At 35.6% G+C, this 21,112-nt stretch overlaps 1 protein-coding gene across 1 annotated transcript in view; it reads left to right on the plus strand.

Annotated features, from left to right (window-relative positions):
- Positions 1 to 20,676, plus strand: part of SHPRH (SNF2 histone linker PHD RING helicase) — a 55,441-nt gene extending 34,765 nt beyond the window's left edge. Inside the window, exons 19-30 of the mRNA XM_074896600.1 lie at positions 277 to 450; positions 782 to 844; positions 1,969 to 2,194; positions 4,702 to 4,845; positions 6,149 to 6,250; positions 7,081 to 7,152; positions 8,904 to 9,092; positions 14,406 to 14,498; positions 15,047 to 15,133; positions 15,557 to 15,735; positions 17,817 to 17,897; positions 19,941 to 20,676. Of these exons, the coding sequence (XP_074752701.1) occupies positions 277 to 450; positions 782 to 844; positions 1,969 to 2,194; positions 4,702 to 4,845; positions 6,149 to 6,250; positions 7,081 to 7,152; positions 8,904 to 9,092; positions 14,406 to 14,498; positions 15,047 to 15,133; positions 15,557 to 15,735; positions 17,817 to 17,897; positions 19,941 to 20,037 (1,507 nt within the window). The 3' untranslated portion in view covers positions 20,038 to 20,676. The remainder of the gene's footprint in view (positions 1 to 276; positions 451 to 781; positions 845 to 1,968; positions 2,195 to 4,701; positions 4,846 to 6,148; positions 6,251 to 7,080; positions 7,153 to 8,903; positions 9,093 to 14,405; positions 14,499 to 15,046; positions 15,134 to 15,556; positions 15,736 to 17,816; positions 17,898 to 19,940) is intronic.
- The last annotated feature ends 436 nt before the right edge of the window (positions 20,677 to 21,112 follow it).

The following is a 21,112-nucleotide window of genomic DNA, read 5'->3' on the forward strand; positions in this document are numbered from 1 at the left end:
GTTTCAGATTGGTGTTGCCTACTAATATTTGGTTGCATTTCTCAAGTCTTGGGAAGAGTCCTTCTTTTCTGCAAATACCAGCCATCGTTTTGAGGGACACAATGGAATGATTTCTAACAACATTACATGTAGTAGTAATAAGCTTTTGCTTATGATATGAATTTTATATGTTGTCCTAGTTTAATATTTAGCTGGTTTTCTTCTACTTCAAAATACTGAATTAAGTTTGGATTCAGTGACTCAGTGTGCAGTTAGTTCCCTTTTTCTTTAAATCAGATTCCGTGACTGCAGAGGCCTTCAGTACCTGCTCACAACCCAGGTGGAGGAAGTGAAGAAGTTTCAGAAGATTGTAAGAGAAGCAGTGAAAAACTTAGAAGGCCCTCCCTCTAAGCAGGTTATTGAGGCTGCCACTATCTGCCATTTGCGACCTGTTAGACTTCCACTTAACAAGTATGTATTGAAAGTAGAAAATATGCTTTAGATGTGTACTATTAAATTTTCCTTCATTTGAAATAAGAGATTAAAGTCTTTATTCTGTACTCAGGGTTTGCATGCACACAGATATCACAGATCTGTTTGTTAGAGTCATGACCTTACTTAGGTGTTATTCTTACAAAATCTTTTCCTGTCAGTGATTATATTGAGTATACATAAGACTGTTAAATTGAGGTTTTTTTAACGACACTGTGTGATTTTATATGTTGGAGTAGGGAATTAAAGGAATTACTTTGGTTTCTAATAAAATTCTGAGTGCTTCTGTTTTTAATCTTCTGTATTGCAGCTGTGTCTTCTGTAAGGCTGATGAGTTGTTCACAGAATACGAGTCAAAGCTCTTTTCTCATACGTAAGTTTATAGCTTTATAAACTGCTCACTATATAAAAAAGTGGAAGTTGGATTGTTTTACATTTTCTACTTTTGGTTTTCTGAAATAACTTTATGAATGCATTACAGCAACTTCTTCCTAGTGGCCTTGATACTAATTTTATTAGGTTTAATTTTCTATGTAAATTTACTTTTTAGAACTTGCATACAAGGAACGAATACATGCCACTTCTCAAGCTGCTATAATATGACCATATATTTGAAATGAAGGTTTGAAGTGTTCAGAAAGTGCCTGAATAAATACGAGTATGCTAATTACATGCGTATTCCTGTTTGTGCAAATATTTGCAGTCCAGTTGCAAGTGGTACACTACTATACTCGTTCATAGATTTATTTTTTTTATTTCTGTGTAATTCGTAAAGTAACGAAATTTGACTAAAGCTACAATGAAAGAGGAAATTTCAGACGTGAATGCAGCTGTGAGCTGAAAGAAGGGTTGCACCAGCACATGGTATGAAAGAAGTATGCATAGGGGACAGTGCTGAGAGTCATAGATTACAGCCCTCTGCATGCTTTCTCTTTGAATTTTATCTTTTATATGCTTCGCAGTGTCAAAATTGGATGCAAAAATCTGAAGGTCACTGAGAAAACATTTTGAAAAGTCTTTACAAGTGAGAGCTCTGTTACCTAATGATTGCTGGAATCATGAGGAAACTGTTTCTGAATTAGCATTATTTGTCAAGGAGGGAACTGGGAAGCTGTAGTGTTCTTAAATAGTGCAATGAACAGCAAATTTTGCATCAGAGCTTAACTGCAGCTCTTACTGATTTAAGAATTCAGAATTGCAATTTTTTTTAAAATAAATGTGACATTAATGATTAGTAACTACTGAAAGATAATCAAGTTGTGTAAGCTGCTCATGATTTTGAGGTGACAGAATGGCCTGGACATGATTTCATTGCTGATACCGAGATCACTCTGTTCAAAGCAAGCTTTTGGGATATCAGGTAGTAAAACAGCTGTTTGTTTGTTTTGCTTTATTCTTTAATCAAATAATAAAAGGCTGAAATATATGGTGAATAAGTAGAAATGCATGTGGAAGTACAAAATCTGTGATAAGTATCATGTTGGGTTTGTTTTTAAGTGTTAAAGGCCAAATGGCAATATTTGAGGAGATGATAGAAGATGAAGAAGGGCTTGTTGATGACCGTTTGCCCACCACAAGTAGAGGACTGTGGGCGACCAGTGAAACTGAACGTGCCTTGAAAGCTATTCTCTCCTTTGCCAAAGCTCACCGAATGGATGTTAAGCTCACTGAAGAAGGCAGCATATTTCTGGAACTCTTTGAAGCGTGGAAAAAGGAATATAAGGTACAGTAAATGAGATGGTGGCAGAACAGTTGTGTAGTCCATTCAATGTAATATAAACAAATTTAAGCTGAACATGAACAAATCTAATTTGTATTCCTGAAACTAGGGTTTGCCTACACGAAGCTTTTTCACAGTACTTAATACGGGATTTGATTTTAAATTCTTTATATATGATTAAAGAGTTTCTAAAAGCTATACTGGCTACTAAGCAAATTAGTAAGCTATGTAATTGCATCTATTAAGACAATATACAGATATAATTAAATGTGTTTGTTTACTTAAATCAAAATATAGCGAGACTCAGCAAATCAAACATTGGTCCATTCTGTAATACAGTTTACCTTCAGTCTTGTGTTGGCTACAGATGTCCTTTCACTATTGCTTTATTTCCTGGGTTTTGTTCACTAGACAGTGTAACCTGAAATAGTCTCCTGTTGTTTGGATCAGAGAGAACTATAGGAGTATACTGTGGATTTCTTTATGTATCCCTGCGTGTCTGTGTTCCCTTGCAGTGAGTACAAACCAGTGATGGAGAAGGGGAAAGAGCTGTTGCACAAAAGGGTCTAATCCTCTCTTACAGCTTAGGTGTAATCAAAAGTGTTTTCTCTTGAATGGTTCTTCTCATTTTAATAATACAGACTTCAGCTTCAGTAGAACATGCTTGGTACATTGGTGTCAGGTTTATTGACTCTTATGTATGCTTTTTTTTTTACAGTCTGACAATAGAGGAAATTCCTGTTCTTGAAGGGTTTTCACCCCTGCGATCTTTCTCTCAGGCCTTCTATATTTCATGGTTTAGGAAATTGTCACTTAACTTGCTTTTTCCGAGGAGGTTCTGAAAAAGCAGTTTTTCCTGTAGAACTATACTATCCAAGAATTTAAACATCTGTTATTAGCTTTAGTCCACAGAAGAAGAGAAGATATTCTAGAGACCGATTTACGTTATGTACCTTAGATTAACTAATGGAATTCAGTCTGTCTTTGGTTTTTTAGCAAGCTTGATTACTGATCACCCACTTACCTCAAATTGGTAGCGTGATTTAGGAGTGGGACTTAATCTGGAGCTGCCTTAAAAAAATTACTAGGTTACAGTGTAACACAGTACAAAACTTTTTTTTAAACAAAATGACATCTCAGTCAGCTTTAACTATCAGATACCTAAATGCTATTGAACACGTTAAATTGTACTGTTCACAAAGTTGGGTCACTTACAGTACCAAAATGCTGCTTGGAGAATAATGACCTTAGCTGTTCTCATGCTTCATTATTTTACGTCCATGGTGTGTAGCGGTTCACAAAAGGATGACATAAAGTAATTACAAAGGCATTGCTGTATGTTGGGGATTTTCTGCTGCAAGTTGGGAATGCAGTCTCTTCGTGTCCTTTTACTTTAAGAAACAAAAGATGGGACTAATATGCCGATGAGAATGAGAATAGTGCCTTTATGATTCCATCTGTTGTGACTTGGAAATACTGATTCAGTTGTCCATACTATAATCTACATTGAGCTACAGGGATGATACTCTGTAAAATAACCCTTAAATCTAAAACAAGCTGCCTCTTTTTTTGCCTTGGTTTGAGGTTTTTTTGGCTTACTTTCTCCCTTATTTTAGTTCAGTTTCTTCAGTTTTGGGGGAGTAAGCACCCTTCAGCTTATTCTCTGTCCTTACCAAGTATACCAGGTTTAATAAACATAATTTTATATTTATAATCTAGGCATAGCTCAAAACAAATGCTTCAGTAGTCTTTCTTGAGCTAGAAGAAAAACTCCAAACAAACAACCTGCACACCCTCCAGCAACTGAGTGTTTAGAAATATCTTTACAATTGAAAAATTAGAAATCAACAAATAGTAATTTTTGGCATTTGCAAAAGGTCTTAGAATTTCAGTAAGATCACTGAAGATTTTTTATAAATATGTGATTAGTGGATAGCTTGGGAAGAAATATTTTACAGTATTATCAGTAACCGAAAAATAATGTCAGTTTATGTGTATAGTATACTTCCAGTTGTAGCCATTTCTGTTGTAGAAAGCCAGAATTTACTTTTTCGTGGGATAATTGAATCTGAGGTTATCTTCACCTTGTGCTTGTCTGTGCCTTTATGGAGGCCACTCAAATTTCTTTAAAACTTACTTCATCTTTAAGAAGCAGTCTTAGTACTATAATAGCTACCTGTTTAAAATTGCTTAATCATTTTACCTTATTTTATTCAGCATTTGCTTAGTCTTGCAAGGCATTTTGTTTCTGAACTTTTAGTTTCATTAGTTATTGTAATATTTGTAGAAGAAATGAGAGACAGCTATTTATAGTTTTTCATAAAGAGGCTGGAAAAGAAAGCAGGCAAGATGATCTCTATACTGTTTGTTTTACTTTGTCATTTGTTGTTGTGTGAATTACTATAAAAAAAAAAACCTCCAAAACGATTTTCACTTTATATATTGTATGGCAGAGCCGTATAAAGGGAACTCAACTCAGTTCTACTAATTTGTGTGGACTTTTCTTACAGTTACTTCATGAATATTGGATGGTACTGAGGGATCATGTGTCTGCTATTGATGAACTGGCAATGGCTACAGAACGGCTGAGAGTGCGTCATCCTGATGAGCCGAAACCAAATCCACCAGTTCTCCACATCATAGAACCGCATGAGGTAAAGTACTTGGCAGGAAATAAGTGGGGTTTTTTTTCTGAAAGAATCTACCTCCTACAAAGATAAAAGCTCTATCTAGATGTATGTGTAAGGTCTAGAATATGCCTCTGTTTCCATTTCAGAAAGCCTTGATGGAGTGTTCCTATCTATTTCTATATTCAGTGTGTGGGCCTTTTTGAGCTTATAACTCTTATTTTGATATATTTTTGTCTGCCTTCTGACTGTAAGAGTGGCATGTTTCCAAAAGACTGCTGTCCTTTCAGCAGCAGGTGAAGGCCCTGAGACCTTTCTCTGCAATTGCTCAGTTTTCCAAGCTGGTGCTAAAAATCAAGTTGACCTGATTTCTCACCCATATTGCTACTTTCCATAAGGACATAAAACCAGCAGTGAAAACCTAAAAGACAAATTTTTTTTCAATATCTTGGAATTTCTGAGCCACCTCAGAGATACTTTCTGTTCATGAACATAAAGACCATGCTGGGTTGATTTAACTTCTTTAATTATATTTTTTTTTCACTAATAGAAATATGTTTTCAATAGAAACATTTTGTGCTTTTTTTCATTGAGATTCAGTGTTGGATAAAAGTGCTTCTTTTTTTCTGTAGGGAAATAGATTTTCATTTCTGTATTAAAGCAACTTTTAAAATAGAGCACTTTGCTTAAGAAATGTTTAACAAAGTCTAAGATTTATGTATATATTTGCAACCATAAAAGAAAAAAGTGTTACTTTGGCCTTCATCCTTTGGGTGCTTGCCTCTTCTGCAGTATTAATAACTATACCACCACCAACTGTAATTAATCTAAAAAGGAGTCAGCTTGATGTTTCTGTCTTTGTATACGTTCAATGAAAAGTGAAATCTTCTAAGAAGTATAAAGAAACTAATTAATTGTTTCTTCCACATTGTTTTTGGAACCAGCAGTAGAGTCTAAGATGTATTTGACTGTAAGCAAAGAGATAATAAATTGAATGAAATTTGACAGAAACTTTTAAAAAATAAAGTTACTTTAAATTGGTTTTGTCTCTGGAAAGAACCAGTAATGCAAATAAAACAGAAAAGAGCAAGTTTGGATACCTCCTGGGTCTCAGCCTGTTCATAGTACTGTGTTCATACTGGGTACAGGAAAGGAATAATCAATCAATTTTGCCTAGGGAGAAGCACATCTTTACATTTACAGCATGAGCTGTTCTTTTGTCTGTCCCCAGTAAATTATTCAGTTGAATTTTTCCAAAAAATCAATTTAAGCTTTATTGTAAAACTTTTTTTTTTCTTTTTTTAATATGTGTTTAATACTGTTTCCATAGGTAGAGCAAAATCGAGTGAAACTTTTGAATGACAAGGCAGTTGCCAAATCACAGCTTCAAAAGAAATTAGGACAACTCCTGTATCTCACTAATCTGGAAAAAGTAAGGTTTACAGTTCTTGGTCTTTACCAAAGTGATGTACTCTATTTACCTACTGGAAGAAACCTACCATTATTTTTATTTAAAACTTAGATTTTAAAGAAAATAAATTTTATGTGAAGATTCATTACCTGTTGAGTGTTTTAACCATTTAAAACTAGTGCATAGTTTTATAACTGTAATTAAGAAAATAGCCAAAATATATAATAAATAGCTTTATGACTACACAGTAACACAAAGAACAACTGAACATTAAATTTCATTATAACTAACTGGGCCATGTTTACTAGAAGCTTTGTAAAATTATGTACCTCTCCACATACCGTTGCTATTTTACAAAGAGCTTACCTTCTTAAAGAGAGGACAAGCAGGTCTGTAGGTTAAATAAGTGTAAAAAAACTAGACAAACCGCATGTATGTTATGTTACTTTAATCATAATGTTCGGGTAAGTACAATTGCACTGAAGTAATCATAGTTAAGCATAATCAAGTATGTTTAAGTGTTTTTACAACAATGTGAAGCTGTTAGGAAAATATGAGGAGTTTCTTGTCTGAAGCTTGTATTTTACCAGGATTTTTCAAAGCTGTAGCAGACACGGTGGTATCTGAAGGATTGCAGTATGATCAGTTCTGCTTCTACTTACCATAAGTTACATACATTTTTTTTTTTTAATCCTCAAGGTAGACTTATTTATTAATGATGGTTTTTAATTTGCTCACACAGGTTTTTTTAAGGACTTCATTATTATTTTTTTCTAGAAGCTTGCTTTAAATATAGAATAACTTTTTTATTTGTTGAAACACAAAGTTTATATTTTTTTTCTACTTTATAGTCTCAGGATAAAACTACTGGGGGAGTTAACCCAGAACCATGTCCAATCTGTGCACGTCAGCTGGGAAAACAGGTAAGCTATTGAGTCAACAGTTTTGGTTTTAGAACGTCTTTACCTAGATCTGAGTCAATTGTACATCGAATTTTCAACATCTGATTTCAAATGAATATTGTATTGAAAGAGGAGAAATAAGCCCTTTCCTGCAATGTACCAACCAGCCTTTCCCCTGAAATAACATCTTGCTCGGATGCAAGCACCTCTACTGTCTTTAGCTGTTGAAATCTGCTTAAGTGTTTGGGCAAAAGTGTTCCAAAAATGTGTGTTGCTGATTGTTTTATAACTCTTATAAAGTTTTGCTTTTGTCAGAAGAATATCTCTGCCATTTATAAGCTAACAGAAAGAAGAAATAGTTAAGCTTCTGTATATACTGTTATATTTTACTGTAACTGCTCTTATTGATAGTATTTTTTTTCTTCTAGCCTTTAAAGAAATGGTTATTAGCTATTTAAACAGTTTAAAAAACCAATAGAATAAAGACTAGCAATCTGGATTTCTTTCCCCACCACTTACCTGTTGAACTGCAGGAACTGAAATCTAAGTGAGATTTAATCAAAACTGAGTTATATCATAAAGTACAAAGCCATAGTTTACTTATTGTGCATTAAGTAAAAACATGAAAGGACTCCTGTACAGTCAAACTAAATTGACTCCTTTTCTAGGGTAGCTATTTTAAGGTGGTTTACCTTCTGCTAGCTTTAATGTGTAAGCATGAACCAGTGTCCTTCCAAGTTTCCAAAATCTCTCCTATGCTCTTCCAGGGGTGATACAGGGTTTTACAGAGAACAGTTGTTTGCCCTGTTAACTGCCACTATGCTTCATCTCTGAACTGGAGGAGCTCACTGAAATTAAAAAGAATCTTTTCTTTAACTTTGGCTGGGACTGCCACTTTAGATGATAGTAGCCATCATGTTTTAAGGAACTCTTGAAATTCTTTGCATCCCATTACTGCATGATTGAAAGAAAGTCACAAAGCCTAAAAGATCTTTCGCTTGATAATCAGGCATTTAGTCAGTTCCCTCTGCTACTTGGACACATGAAAACTGTTGGGGTTTTTTTTTCCCCACTTAGAATGGCCTATAGAACAGACTAGTACAGAGTATGACGTTATTTCTAGGTGCAGAAACACTGGTTTACAAATTCTCTGTTATGGAAGGTCATAAGAAGATGTTCTAGGCCTGCAAAGGAAGAACAGCTTCTGCAGTGAATTCTTTTGTTTCTAATGCATTCTGTCAAAAAAATGTATTTCTTCAAAATCTTCTTTCTTCCTAAAGCCAAAGATGTCTATGATTTAACAATAGGTAAAAATTAAAGCACTTTATATATTCATACTCGATCAATCTTTGTTAAAAAAGTCCTAAAGACTTTTATAAAGGGCAATACAAACATTTGTGTAATCGTTTAAAAAATGTTGTAAATACTTAATCTGTGTACTTAGTCTATGCATTAAGAATCATCTTATTCATGGAGATGAAAGACTACTGTCTTTTCAAGTTTAAAACTGGAAAAATTCAAAAATCAAATAATAAATGCAAAGAACTTCTGTGGATCATGAATCTTTCTGTGCTGGAAGACTTTGAAATGCAGGCTTTTTAGCAGCTGGCGTGCTAAAGATTCTAAAATTCTTTAGTTTTTATCTAATGAGTTTCATGAAAATAATGTTTTTATGAAAATATAGTTTACTATGTATTAGTGCACTGTTTTTCTTTTGCATTGATCCAAAACTGATATTGTGCTGTGTTGGTTTCTTTTAATTCCCTGCATAGTGGGCAGTGCTGACGTGTGGACATTGTTTTTGTAATGAGTGTATAGCTATCATCGTAGAACAATATAGCGTTGGCACCCGCCGGAGCTCAATTAAATGTGCCATTTGCAGGCAGACAACATCTCATAAAGAAATATCGTATGTCTTCACTGCAGAAACCGCAAATCAGGAGGATGATATTCCTGTAAAGGTATGTTGTTTATATGAGCTTTGTGGCCCAAACTTTCAGCAGTGCATATTTGTTGTGTTTTCTGGCATACTGCATTTAGGCAGACAAATCTAGCATATCATTTTATAAGTAGGTTCACTTTATAATTTTTTTAACAGGTATAGTACTTTTTCTTTTAAATTGGACATGACTTATATAGGCCTTTCTTGCAGTGTAATCAGTGGTTTTGCATTTTTCCCCAGGGAAGGACACATATTTTCATGTCAGGTGAAAGCTTTTTTGGTTTTTTGTTTGTTTAGGGTTTTTTTAACTTATCCTTTTCATAACTTAAGAGTTTTGGAAACAAAACATGAAAAGAAATGGTGTGGAAGGGGCTATCTTTTTAACACCCACTGTTGCAATGTGCCTGAGAAAAGACCTTGTATGCAAGTTACAAAATTACACATCTGCTAATGTACTGCTTGGGGGGAGGGAGGGAGAGATGACAGCTTCTGATGAGCTTTAGTTATGATTTGGTTTTTATGCATTTGACACTGGATAGAAATTAGTGCTGTTTATATGCAGGTGTTTGGTTGTTTTTTGTTGTGGTGTTTCTGGTTTTTTTGTAGCTAAGATGAAGCTCTTTGGAGTTACAGTTTTGCTACGTTTGTTTGAAATGAGTGGTTTGAGAAAGCTGTCTGTAGTATAAGGCTGTTAGGATAATGTAAATATTTAAAATTGATAAGTCTTCATTGTTAGCCAGAGAACTTAAATTCTGATTAAGATTAGTCGTCTGGAATGTTTCTTGAGCTACCTGAGAAGTAGAGTAGTTGTTTTGCATTTTGCGTATCTGTGTAATATTGTCTGCTATACAAACCATAATTAGGAGGGAAAAAAACCCAACTACTTCTTTAATAGGGGTGAATGAACATTAAAAACCTGAAGAGAGTTTTTATCTATGCTTCCTCCATCTAACTTGTCTAATAATAAATTACTGGGCAGGTTCTAATGAGCATATGCGGTAACTTGACCCAAAGATTATTCAGTAATAAATCAAATCACAGTAAAGAAAATACAGAAGATTTAATCCTATAAAATACTATTTATCATAAACAATACTTTTAATTGGAACCTGTTGACCATGAATGTGTTCTTTGAAGAAAGGTTTCTCTGATGTGATGTTGGGGACATTCTCTTTTCCCTATAAGAGTATCATCAGTAACATGGTTGTGAGGCCACTTTATTCAAGCTCATCCCCAATTCTTTTGATCTAGTTGTGTGGTATAAGCTTTTTCTCTGTATTCTAGAGGAGTGTTGACTCTCTGCAGCTGGATACTCTACAAGTATTATTTCTGGGGTTTTCTGTTTGGTTTTGTTTGAAAAACCAGAAGAAAAACTTTAGAAAAACTACTAGTATTTCTTGCCTGTCTGCATTTTGAACTACTTGGTATTTGGTTAAAGCCTCACTGACTCAATATATATACCTACTGAAATGATGATTGTTGAATAAAGAGTGGCTGCTGGTCTTAGAACAGCTTCATGCCTGGGCAATTTCTTTCTCAAGGCTTTCTACTGACAATGTACTGCTCTGTTGAAGGCTGGTAGCTGTGTTCTCCACTGTGACTTTCTGTGTTTATTCCTTTTAGCCTGACTTTCTGAGGAGAATAAGGTCTTTTCATTGTATATCTTAAACATCTTCCTTAATTTAACAACCCTTAAGTTCTTTTCAAACATCCTGAGAGTCTGAGTTTCAAAGGTAATTCACTGTCTACAAGTCTTGTTAAAATAGCCGTACACATAAAGGATGTCTCCTACTTAGCAAAATATTGTGGCTTGACTTTCCCCTTACTACAAAAGATATCTTAAAGTTCAAGTTTTTAGGGGAACTTTATTTGTGTAACTTGTGTGCCTTCCTAATGACAAAAGTTAATGAACTTCTAGACACAAATCTGTAGGAAATCAGTCCGATTGCTTTTTTTTATCTACTTTTCTTGGTAACAGAGGATTTTCATTGGGTTGAAGGCAAGGATGGAGGAAGACACAGTATCTCCCTGAGTCTTCAGTAATACTGACACATATGTAATGCATAGATATACTTTTACTTGCACAAATCTGTTATAGAATACTGTTAAACCAAAAAACTGGTTATTGCAGTTGTGGGGAAAAAATAGAGGATTCTGGACTAAAATGCAAAGGTAAAAGGCTAATATTGGTAATATTTTGATTTAGATGGTACTGCTATCTTTAATTAAAATATGATTATAATGCAGCTGGACATACTAATTGTAGTTTTAATCTGGTTAGTACAGTTAAAAGTGATAATGACATGTGCTGACAAAGATTTCCATGGTGTCTGTGAGAGTCTTCTTGAACCTTGAGGCTATATTAGAGTTGCTGGCCTGTACTGAAGTCAATGCTACCACGTTCACACTAGTTACGTCAGCCTACGTGGACAACTGGAATTCCGTTTTATGGGTAGACGCTTTGTAAATCAAATTAATAGATTTGAAGTAGTTGACAGCATGTGGCACCAGGGGGAGTAAATAGGCTATATTTTTGAAGTGCTAGTTATTAGGACCTTGCTTCATACATGTGTTTTAACAGATTATTTCCTAAGGGTTTAGAGATATCACCAAAATTTCAAACATGTTTCATAAATTACATTAAAAAATAAATAGAATAATTACATTTCATAAATAAAACAGAGAAACATGTCATCTACTGTCCCGTGTAAAGAGTTGTAGTGTTCTCTTGAAGTATTTCTGCATCAAAAACTTCAGGCAAAGCAAAAATATTAATCCTGTGTGAATTTGCATGTCATCTTGAACAAGGCCCATTCTTATTTCGTGAAAAATAACAATTTATACTGCAGCTTCACTGTATGTACTATCAAAACAAGCAGCAGTTAAAAATAAAAATTTTTGTCTCATATTTCCTTAAGGACAGTTGACAAAGAATAACTTACTATGGTTTCTATAGAATACTGAATTAAGATCAATATCTCGCAGTATATATATGAAAATTTGTGTGTCTTATTCAGCATCTGTATTTTCATCTGAACTTTCTCAGTCTCTGGTCTCAGTATTCAGTACCCTTTTTTTTTTTTTTTTTTTGTCATGTGCATCTTGTTCTTTATTGGACCAGCACTAGCCATCCTAAGTTAATGCCTTAGATGTAAAAGGAGCATTTTATACAGAGAGAGGAATATTACTGGCATCCCTGCATGTTTTGGTTCTGTAAAAGCTTCCAGTGTCCAGTCAGTATTACAGTGGGTATTGCCAGCCTGTCATCTGAGACAGAAATTGTTTGTTAGAGGGTAGTTCTGATTCTAATGTGTGCTGTTCCATAATTAATTACAACTAGTTATCTGTTTGTAAATACTCATCTGTATGTTCAAGAAAATTACAAACTCAAGATGTATGGGTATTCAGTGGGGTAACATTCTTTTAAAGACAGACTGAAAACAGGGAGCTCATAATATCAAGGGTTCTTCTATCAGTTTCATCTCTCCATAAATATTGAGAACAAAATTGAAATTTCTTGTGTGCTGTGAACCAAAGCTTTAGTCAATTGTTAGTTCAATGACAAGTCTAATATATATAGTGTGTTTAATATAATGTAAGCAGAGGGATGAAGAACTTTGCACATTTGTTATCTTGGTTAAAAAATAGAGCAAAAAGACTGTAACCACTTTGATCATTCTGGTGTTCTTTTCTTCACCATAGTTCCTCTGACTGATCTTGTACAAAGTCACATTTATAACACCTGAGTCACCGGAGGTCTAAAGGGTAGAAGAATCAACAACAGTGGCTAAAGCTACTATCTCTTATAGCGGGGAAAAATAGGACCTATGGTGATGTCCAAAAAAGTCTCTGAGGAAAAGACAATCAGAGCAGATTAGCCAGAATTGTCATCACTGAATGAGGTGGATGGTATTAGAAAAGCACATAAATGACCCTGGAATATGTGGGAAATACCAGAAGTTAGTCTTGGATCTCCTAACTGTAGGTGGTTATGATTGGTGGGCAGCTGCTGTAGGGCTGCAAATACATCATTCAGCCTTGCAGATCGTAACACCTACTGACATACGCATTTTTAATTGTCTGACTTTTGGAAACAGTGTTAATGTCTACCAGATGCAGCAGAGTTGACATGGAAAAAGCTGGTTTATTTCTATGCCTGTGACAGAGTCACTATGGAAGACCCTGGGAAATAAAATGGTGCTGCTTACTGCAACCTTTCGAAAAACAGTCTGCAGAAGGTCTTTTATCTGCATTTCTGGACCACTGGAACATTCATTTAGCTGCATAATGTATGAATGGTCAAGCAGCCCAGCATTGGTTCCCAGCTTGTGCTTAGTGTGCTTACATGCTTCGCCACCAATTCTGCAAGCAGCATAACTTCAGTAAATTTGATCTGTCATCATAGCAAGCCAACATAGTTAATTCAATGTTCAGAGGACAGGTGCAGACAGAAATAAAATAATTTTATTGTCCAGCTGAATCTAGTGCAGCTTACTATGCATGTAAGAACCAGTCAGGAATTAAATAAGGGCTTCTTAAAAAAACACATTAGGTGAAATTGCTGTAATACAGAGTACATGCTGAAGGATATAGAGGGAGATACTAAAGAACTGTTTCTTGGAATCCTCTTCCCAAATTATAGGGAAAGGGAGGAGTACAGAAATCAAAGTGGAGAAGAAGTAGAATGTAGTATTGGATTCCTTAAGCACTGAAATACTTCTGAATGCAGAGTGTGAACATGTTTCCATTGCACTGCACAATCCTTCAAGAATTAATTTACCAAATTTGTATTATTTAAAATATATTTAACAAGCTTCACAGTACTGAATGTTTGACGTTGCCAGAGTGAAAAACAAAATAACCGAAACAGTGTTCAGATAATTTTTTTTTAAATATTGTTATTATTTTCTTTCATTGCCAGTTTTCAACAGGTGTGAAGGGAGGGAAATTTAAATGTTCATTTGCAAGGTTCTTTAAAGATTATGCCACTAAGTTAAACCTCAGGAGGCCTAACTGGCATGTTTGGTGCAACTGCACTGCTTGGGCTATCCATTCTGCCTCATGTAGAACTACGAAGGTGTATTTCTTGGCACTTCATTCTTCCATGTACTGCACGTGCATTAATACACCCCTGATCCTGTAGCCGTGCATTATAAGGGAGGTATAAAAGCAGTTCAGTGCTACTTAACCTGCCCTTCCTTCAGGTTGCTAATTTTTAAATTTGTGTAAGATATGTAAGAGTCCTAATATAACATTATTTAATAAAGCAATGAATGTGAAAGGAGTTGTTTAATATCCAGTTTTACTAATGCGCTTCTTTGACTTTTCGAAGGGAAGTCACTCCACCAAAGTGGAAGCTGTGGTCCGAACACTGAAGAGAATTCAATTTAAAGATCCAGGGGCTAAATCCTTAGTTTTCTCAACGGTATTAATCACCATTTTCTGTCTTGTCTTTGTGTCTGTGTGAGTTTAAAGCTGTCATAATATTTTCAGGAATTAGTTTAGCTACCAAGATGTTCAATCACCCTGTACAGCCACTTGATTGTTTTGAGAATTTGTAGGGCAGTTCATGTAACTGAGACATGAACAATGATCATATTCAACAGATGTAAAAGCTTGTTTCTTTAAAGGACAAACAGATTTATATGGGAGCATTAAATATTCTAGATATTTTTTAATGTAATGTCTAGATATTTTTAATACATTGCAAAACTTTGTGTTGGCTCCCAATTTCTTTTATTCAGGCTGATCTTTTTACTTACATTTGTTACTTAGTTTTATGAAAGATTCAGTTCATGGCACACATCTTTTTTTTTTTAACTTTTTTAATTGCAGTAAAATGCTAGTATTTTGAAAGGCCTTTTTATCTACTCTTTCTTAGGGAAGTTAATTAGTATATTTTACTTGTCATTGCTGTTTGTAATGTTGAGTTACTTTTATTGTACTGTGTGGTGTTTTTTTTTTTTTTTACAGTGGCAAGATGTGTTGGACATAATTTCAAAAGCTTTGTATGACAACAACATGATTTTTTCTCAAATCAATGGAATTAATAAATTCCAGGTACATAAAGAATATCTTAATTATTTTCAGTGGGGAAATATTTGATCCTTTTACTTCATTGCTTCATTTGAGAAACTGAAAGAGCAGCAAATTTGTTTGGCAGAAGCTTTGATATCTAACTCATTAATTCTAAAAATCATAATCACAAAAAGCTACAGTTTAAAGCCTTTGGAGATAAACACTACATTCACTTTTGAGAAAGAAGCGTTGGCATGGATATTGAGGATGAGACACACTGATCAGTGTTGCAATAAGTTTTTGTCTTCCTGATAGCTATTGAGTATCTGTTCTGGGATGACAGGTCTTAGGTCAGTCAGGTTGCAAGATTGTCTGTAGTAACCACTGTAATCTCTTGAAAATATAGAGATGTCCCCTACACTCTTTACCAAGGAACCTTATGCTCCTGTGGTGTTTGCCTTTTAGGAAAATCTCTCTGCATTTAAATATGATCCCAACATCAACATTTTGCTGCTGCCTCTTCACACTGGTTCCAATGGACTAAATATCATTGAAGCAACTCATGTTCTGCTTGTGGAACCTATTCTGAATCCTGCACATGAACTACAGGCCATTGGCAGAGTACATCGTATTGGCCAAACAAAGTAAGAGTTAAAATTACAATGAGTGGTTTAGATATGGTCCAGAATAGAACTGCATACTGTAATCAGAATACATCTAGTTCACTGAACTTCTCAATTTTGGACATGAGGGTATTCATAGGAATCCTGTTTTTAAAGATGACCATATAAGGGACAGAAAAATAAAAGTTAAAGTTTGCAAAAAATACACAATGCTTAGTCTTTTTCTGCAATAGAAGTAAGAAGCAGAAGCAAATTGCATTTAGGTATTTAGGAAGAGTACAGACTCTTGAATCCAAAATCCTGAAAAACCTTGTTCAGCTGCTGCCCTATTTTATTCATGTTGTTGATGCTTTATTTTTTAACTTTGAAGTTCTGATTGTAAGCATGTCCAGAAAAGCCTTACCTTTGCAGGTCTGAGCAACTCGCCATTTATGTCCTATGTGGCGAAGTTCAGGCATGGCCCTTCCTAGTTTCCTTGAGAGGCTCCTAGCTGGTCATTCCCAGCTCCAGATTAGGAGCTGCGTAAATTGTTAGGGGGTTTTGGGGTGCTTTTTTTTGTTTTAGTTTGGTTTGCTTTTTCCAAAAAGAAAGTTGCAGCACACATTCTTTAGAACTGATAAAGTCTTAAACCACCGTTCTGCCCTCACCCCTCTCTAAATCTTTTTGAAGACATTAATGAGTTTGCATATCTCTTGTTTCAGTGTTGTAAATTTTACATGGGTAGTACTGAACACTTAACAAAGGTTTTGGAAAGTTCGTCCTGAACAGATAAGAGCTGTATGTTTTTCCTTAGGTTTCATGTCACTTAAAAAATAATTTTAAAACCCTACACATGAAGAAGAAAAATAGCTGGAATCACTTCTGGAATAATTATATTCTAGAATAATAGTGGGGTTTTTGTTCTGGAAAAGGAGGCAAAGTGAGAGGGCATGATTGAGCATGTATGTGAAAGAATATTTATGAACAGGTGGATATTTGGGTGTGTTGGTAAAGATTTTTGAATTAACTGTGCGTGCATAGGAAAGATTGATTGCAACAGCCTGAATTATAATTTTACATGATGCTGGCACAAAAGGTCCGGCAAAAACCTCACAATAAAACCAGAAAGAAAAAGTGCTGTACTTCTTAGGAATAAGCCTTCAGCAAGGCTTATTTGACAAAGGGCTGTGTCTAAATACAGTGAGCATAAAGGAATATTCTGTTTGGTTTCACTGGTGCAACTATTACCAGTTCAGTTGAGTTCTTTCTTATGTCTCTTTTTTTGGGTAGACTGTCTGTCAATTACAAAGTATTCCCCCAGCATTCCTCTGTGTAATGTTACCTGCCAGAGTTTCAACTTAAGATCTTAAAAGCATCCAAGCACTTTCAAGGGTTCATATCTTGAAAGATGTTTTATTGGAGAGCCTGGAGCAATTTCTCATTTTTGTCTTTGGATCTGTCTTTTTTCCATTTCACACTCTCATGCCTGGCATTTCTTTTTTTATTACAGCTTTTTTTATTATTATTTTAGTTCAGAAATGGAGTTCTTCTTTTATGTTTATTGTCATTTTGGGTTTTATATTTTACTGGTGTTCACAATTACATGTTTAGTGACTACAGTTGCTGACTTAAAAAAATTACCGAATTTTGCCAACTTCATGAACAATATTGTTAAAACTCTGGGTATGAGCTTTAATTATCCATTACACTGAGCTCTGTCTCTTGGACTGATCTGTGACAATGCAGTGTAAACATTGTATGTAACTAGTGGGGCAAAGTAATTTCTATAAATGACAGGCTAGGCTCTTAAGGGTCGTTTGTTTATAGTAAGGACACAGAAACCAGAACTTCAGCCAGCATCTGCTTTAGGAGTTTAGTTAATACAGCTTATATTCATGTAGTATGTAATCCAGTGGAATTGTGTGCTCAGGGAGACACTAAACATACTTAAATTTCAGTGGAAGTTGTTAATCACCTTGATTTCTTTCTCAAAATGCAGAGGCATTTTTTCAGCACTCTTGCAATAATTAGTATGAGACAAAAATGTGCTATTGAACTTTGACAGTAATGGTGTAACTTCTGCTCACTTCTGGTCTTGTTTTCTTTTCTTTAAATGCATTCAGATCTACCATTGTTCATAGGTTCCTGATAAAAGCAACAATAGAAGAGAGAATGCAGACTATGCTGAAAACTGTAGATAGAAGGTATGTGTTGAATTTAAGATCGTTATTGGACTGAAAATGAAAAGGTGGTTCTCAGCCATAATTCTGTTACAGTTAGGTATGAATATCGTATATATAAACTTTAAACATTCTCCTTGAAATTGTTTTGATGGACAAAAAAGTTATAAGACTTTAAAAATTGATCTTTTAACCTGGTTCCAGTAACTTGAAGCTTAAAGTATTTTAATTCTCTGAAGAATATTTTAGTTATATTTTGTTTCATAAAAGCCCAATTAATAAATTACATGTTATGATTTATCTTTTCAGTTTACCTTTTCCCTTTAATATGAAAGCATTGCAATTAATGGAGTGATACTAAGGCCACCAGTGGGATAACAGCATATAAGCTCTAATATAGGACATAAAAATAATGAAAGAAATAACTAAAATTCTACAAACTTAGTCTGTCAGTGCTATGTCACACTGGTTGGTTTTGCAGTCAGTGCAGATGCTAGCTCATAAGTCAGTCTGGTGTGCAGACACAGAAAGCACTTTTCACTGTGTTTATCTTTTCAAAATCTATAAGCAGTGACAGAGTAGGAATGGAAGATGACACCAAGTTGGGTGGGAGTGTTGATCTGCTCGAGAGTAGGGAGGCTCTGCAGAGAGACCTGGACAGGCTGGAGCCATGGGCTGAGGCCAACTGGAGGAGTTTCCATAAGGCCAAATGCCGGGGGCTGCCCTTGGGCCACAACAACCCCCAACAGCGCTACAGACTTGGGGAGGAGTGGCTGGAGAGCTGCCAGTCAGAGAGGGACCTGGGGGTGCTGATTGACAGCCGGCTGAACAGGGGCCAGCAGTGTGCCCAGGTGGCCAAGAAGGCCAATGGCATCCTGGCTTGTGTCAGCAATAGCCTGGCCAGCAGGGACAGGGAAGGGATCTTGCCCCTGTACTGGGCACTGGTGAGGCCACACCTCGATTCCTGTGTTCAGTTTTGGGCCCCTCACTACAAAAAGGACATTGAATGACTCGAGCGTGTCCAGAGAAGGGCAACGAAGCTGGTGCAGGGTCTGGAGCACAGGTCGTACGAGGAGCGGCTGAGGGAACTGGGGGTGTTTAGTCTGGAGAAGAGGAGGCTGAGGGGAGACCTCATCGCCCTCTACAGCTCCCTGAAAGGAGGTTGCAGAGAGCTGGGGATGAGTCTTTTTAACCAAGTAATAAGTGATAGGACAAGAGGTAATGGCCTCAAGTTGCACCAGGGAAGGTTTAGACTGGATATAAGGAAGCATTTCTTTCCAGAAGGGGTTGTTAGGCGTTGGAATGGGCTGCCCAGGGAGGTCGTGGAGTCCCCATCCCTGGAGGTGTTTAAGAGTAGAGTTGACATAGCGCTGAGGGATCTGGTGTAGTTGGGAACTGTCAGTGTTAGGTTAATGGTTGGACTGGATGATCTTCAAGGTTTTTTGCAACCTAGATGATTCTGTGAATAAAAGTGGTATTTACATTCTTTATGCAGAAAGTATAAGAGGTTTGTACCGCTTTAACTATATTGTATACACATAACAAATCTTTTGCTGTTAAAAATTATGAGACTAAGAATTTATGTGCGTATCTTTGGCTGTAGTTATGAAAGATTTCAGCTTTATTTTTGAAAGAATGATTTAATCAATTTCCATATCCGTAAAGTAGCACTGCTTTTGCATAGGTAATTCAGATAAATATGCAGTGGTTGCATGATCCAATGAGGGCTAATGTTTTGAAAGTAATATAAAACCTTATGCTTGAACCTGAAGCCAGTCCCTTAAATGTTAAGAGGGCAAAGCAGATTATCCTCTGTTCTGCTGCCTCTGCAGTGTTTGGTGTTGTCCACTGCTAGGGACAGTAGATGGACTTTGTGTCTTACTCAGAATGTGCAAGAGAAGTAGCTGATCAGTGTATGTATTTTCCGTGATAGAAAGTGTGTTTTCCTGCTGAGATTCAAAGCTGAACAGTTATTGGATTGTGAACTACGTGGTCTGTCTTCAGTGTGTACAGTTTGTTACTTAAGTTGATTCTTCTCTGATGTCTGCGTGCAACTTTTTCCCACAGCCACACGAGCTCCTCCATGAAACAGTCAGAAGCCTCAGTTCTGACAGTGGCAGACTTGGCTGACCTTTTTACAGAGGAAACTGAAGAACTTGAGTAAAAACATTGGTTTGGCCTAATGAAATCAGAAAGTACATGACCTAATAAGCACTGGTATATAATCCATTTGATCTGTCACTCCTGTAAACATCTAACATTTGTCCATAATATCTATTAGAAATCAGAAAGTCTTAATTGTTACTGTTTTATTCTGTGGTGATGTCCTTAGCAGCACACAGTTCTGATAGCACTGGAGAAAACTTGCACTTTGCACATTTTACAAAAACATGGATATTATTCCCAAAGAGCATTTGAGCTGGATGCTAAAACTGAGATTTTTGGACCCTTGGCTGAGAGGATTTTTACCATCAAGTTTGATTGGCTAGTAGCTCAGTCTGAGAGCAAAACTATGAGGGTGGTTGGGTGGGAAAGAGAAGCAGAAAACACTAAAATTTAATTTTTTTTACTGTACAAAGAATTGTTGGAAAGAATGACTGTAAATTAATATTCTTCTAGAAAGGGCTTGTTAGCGTTTAATGCAGAGTTACTGAACGTCTTACTGATAACACTTTAAATGACTAATCTTTACTAATTTGAATATTTGTATTAGGCTTTTAGATATTCATAAAGACTTGTGACAGTTAAAATCATTGTTAATGCTTACTCATTGCAAAATGATAATTAAATTATGCTTTTTGGATGTGTGTTGGTCTGGTAATCAGTTAAATACTTGAACTTACTGTACATGTTTTCACATATTCTTGAAGCCATGACTGATTTAGTGCTTTGTTAAAAAAAAAAAAAAAAGTAATGTATTTGTTACAGAATTTTTTTTAAATTAATTGGTTAAGCTGCTGATCACTTCATAACCATTTGGTGCTTGTGTACATTTTCTCACACTGTTTCTTTGTCTAGTTCTCCCGCTTAAAGATACAGCAGTCTAAATACTCAAGATAGATGAAATTAAGGTAGGCAGTCTAATTATTAGATACCTAGTCTTAAGTTAGATAATCAGTGGAGAGAGATGAAACTTGTGAAACTTCATCCTTAGATACACAAGATCACTCTATCTCTATTGACAGAGAGCTTGGAAAACAAATACAGGCTAACTTTTAGATAGCTGAAAGTAGGCAAGA

Source organism: Athene noctua, chromosome 1 (genome assembly GCF_965140245.1).
Source record: "Athene noctua chromosome 1, bAthNoc1.hap1.1, whole genome shotgun sequence".
In the NCBI taxonomy this organism is placed as follows: domain Eukaryota; kingdom Metazoa; phylum Chordata; class Aves; order Strigiformes; family Strigidae; genus Athene; species Athene noctua.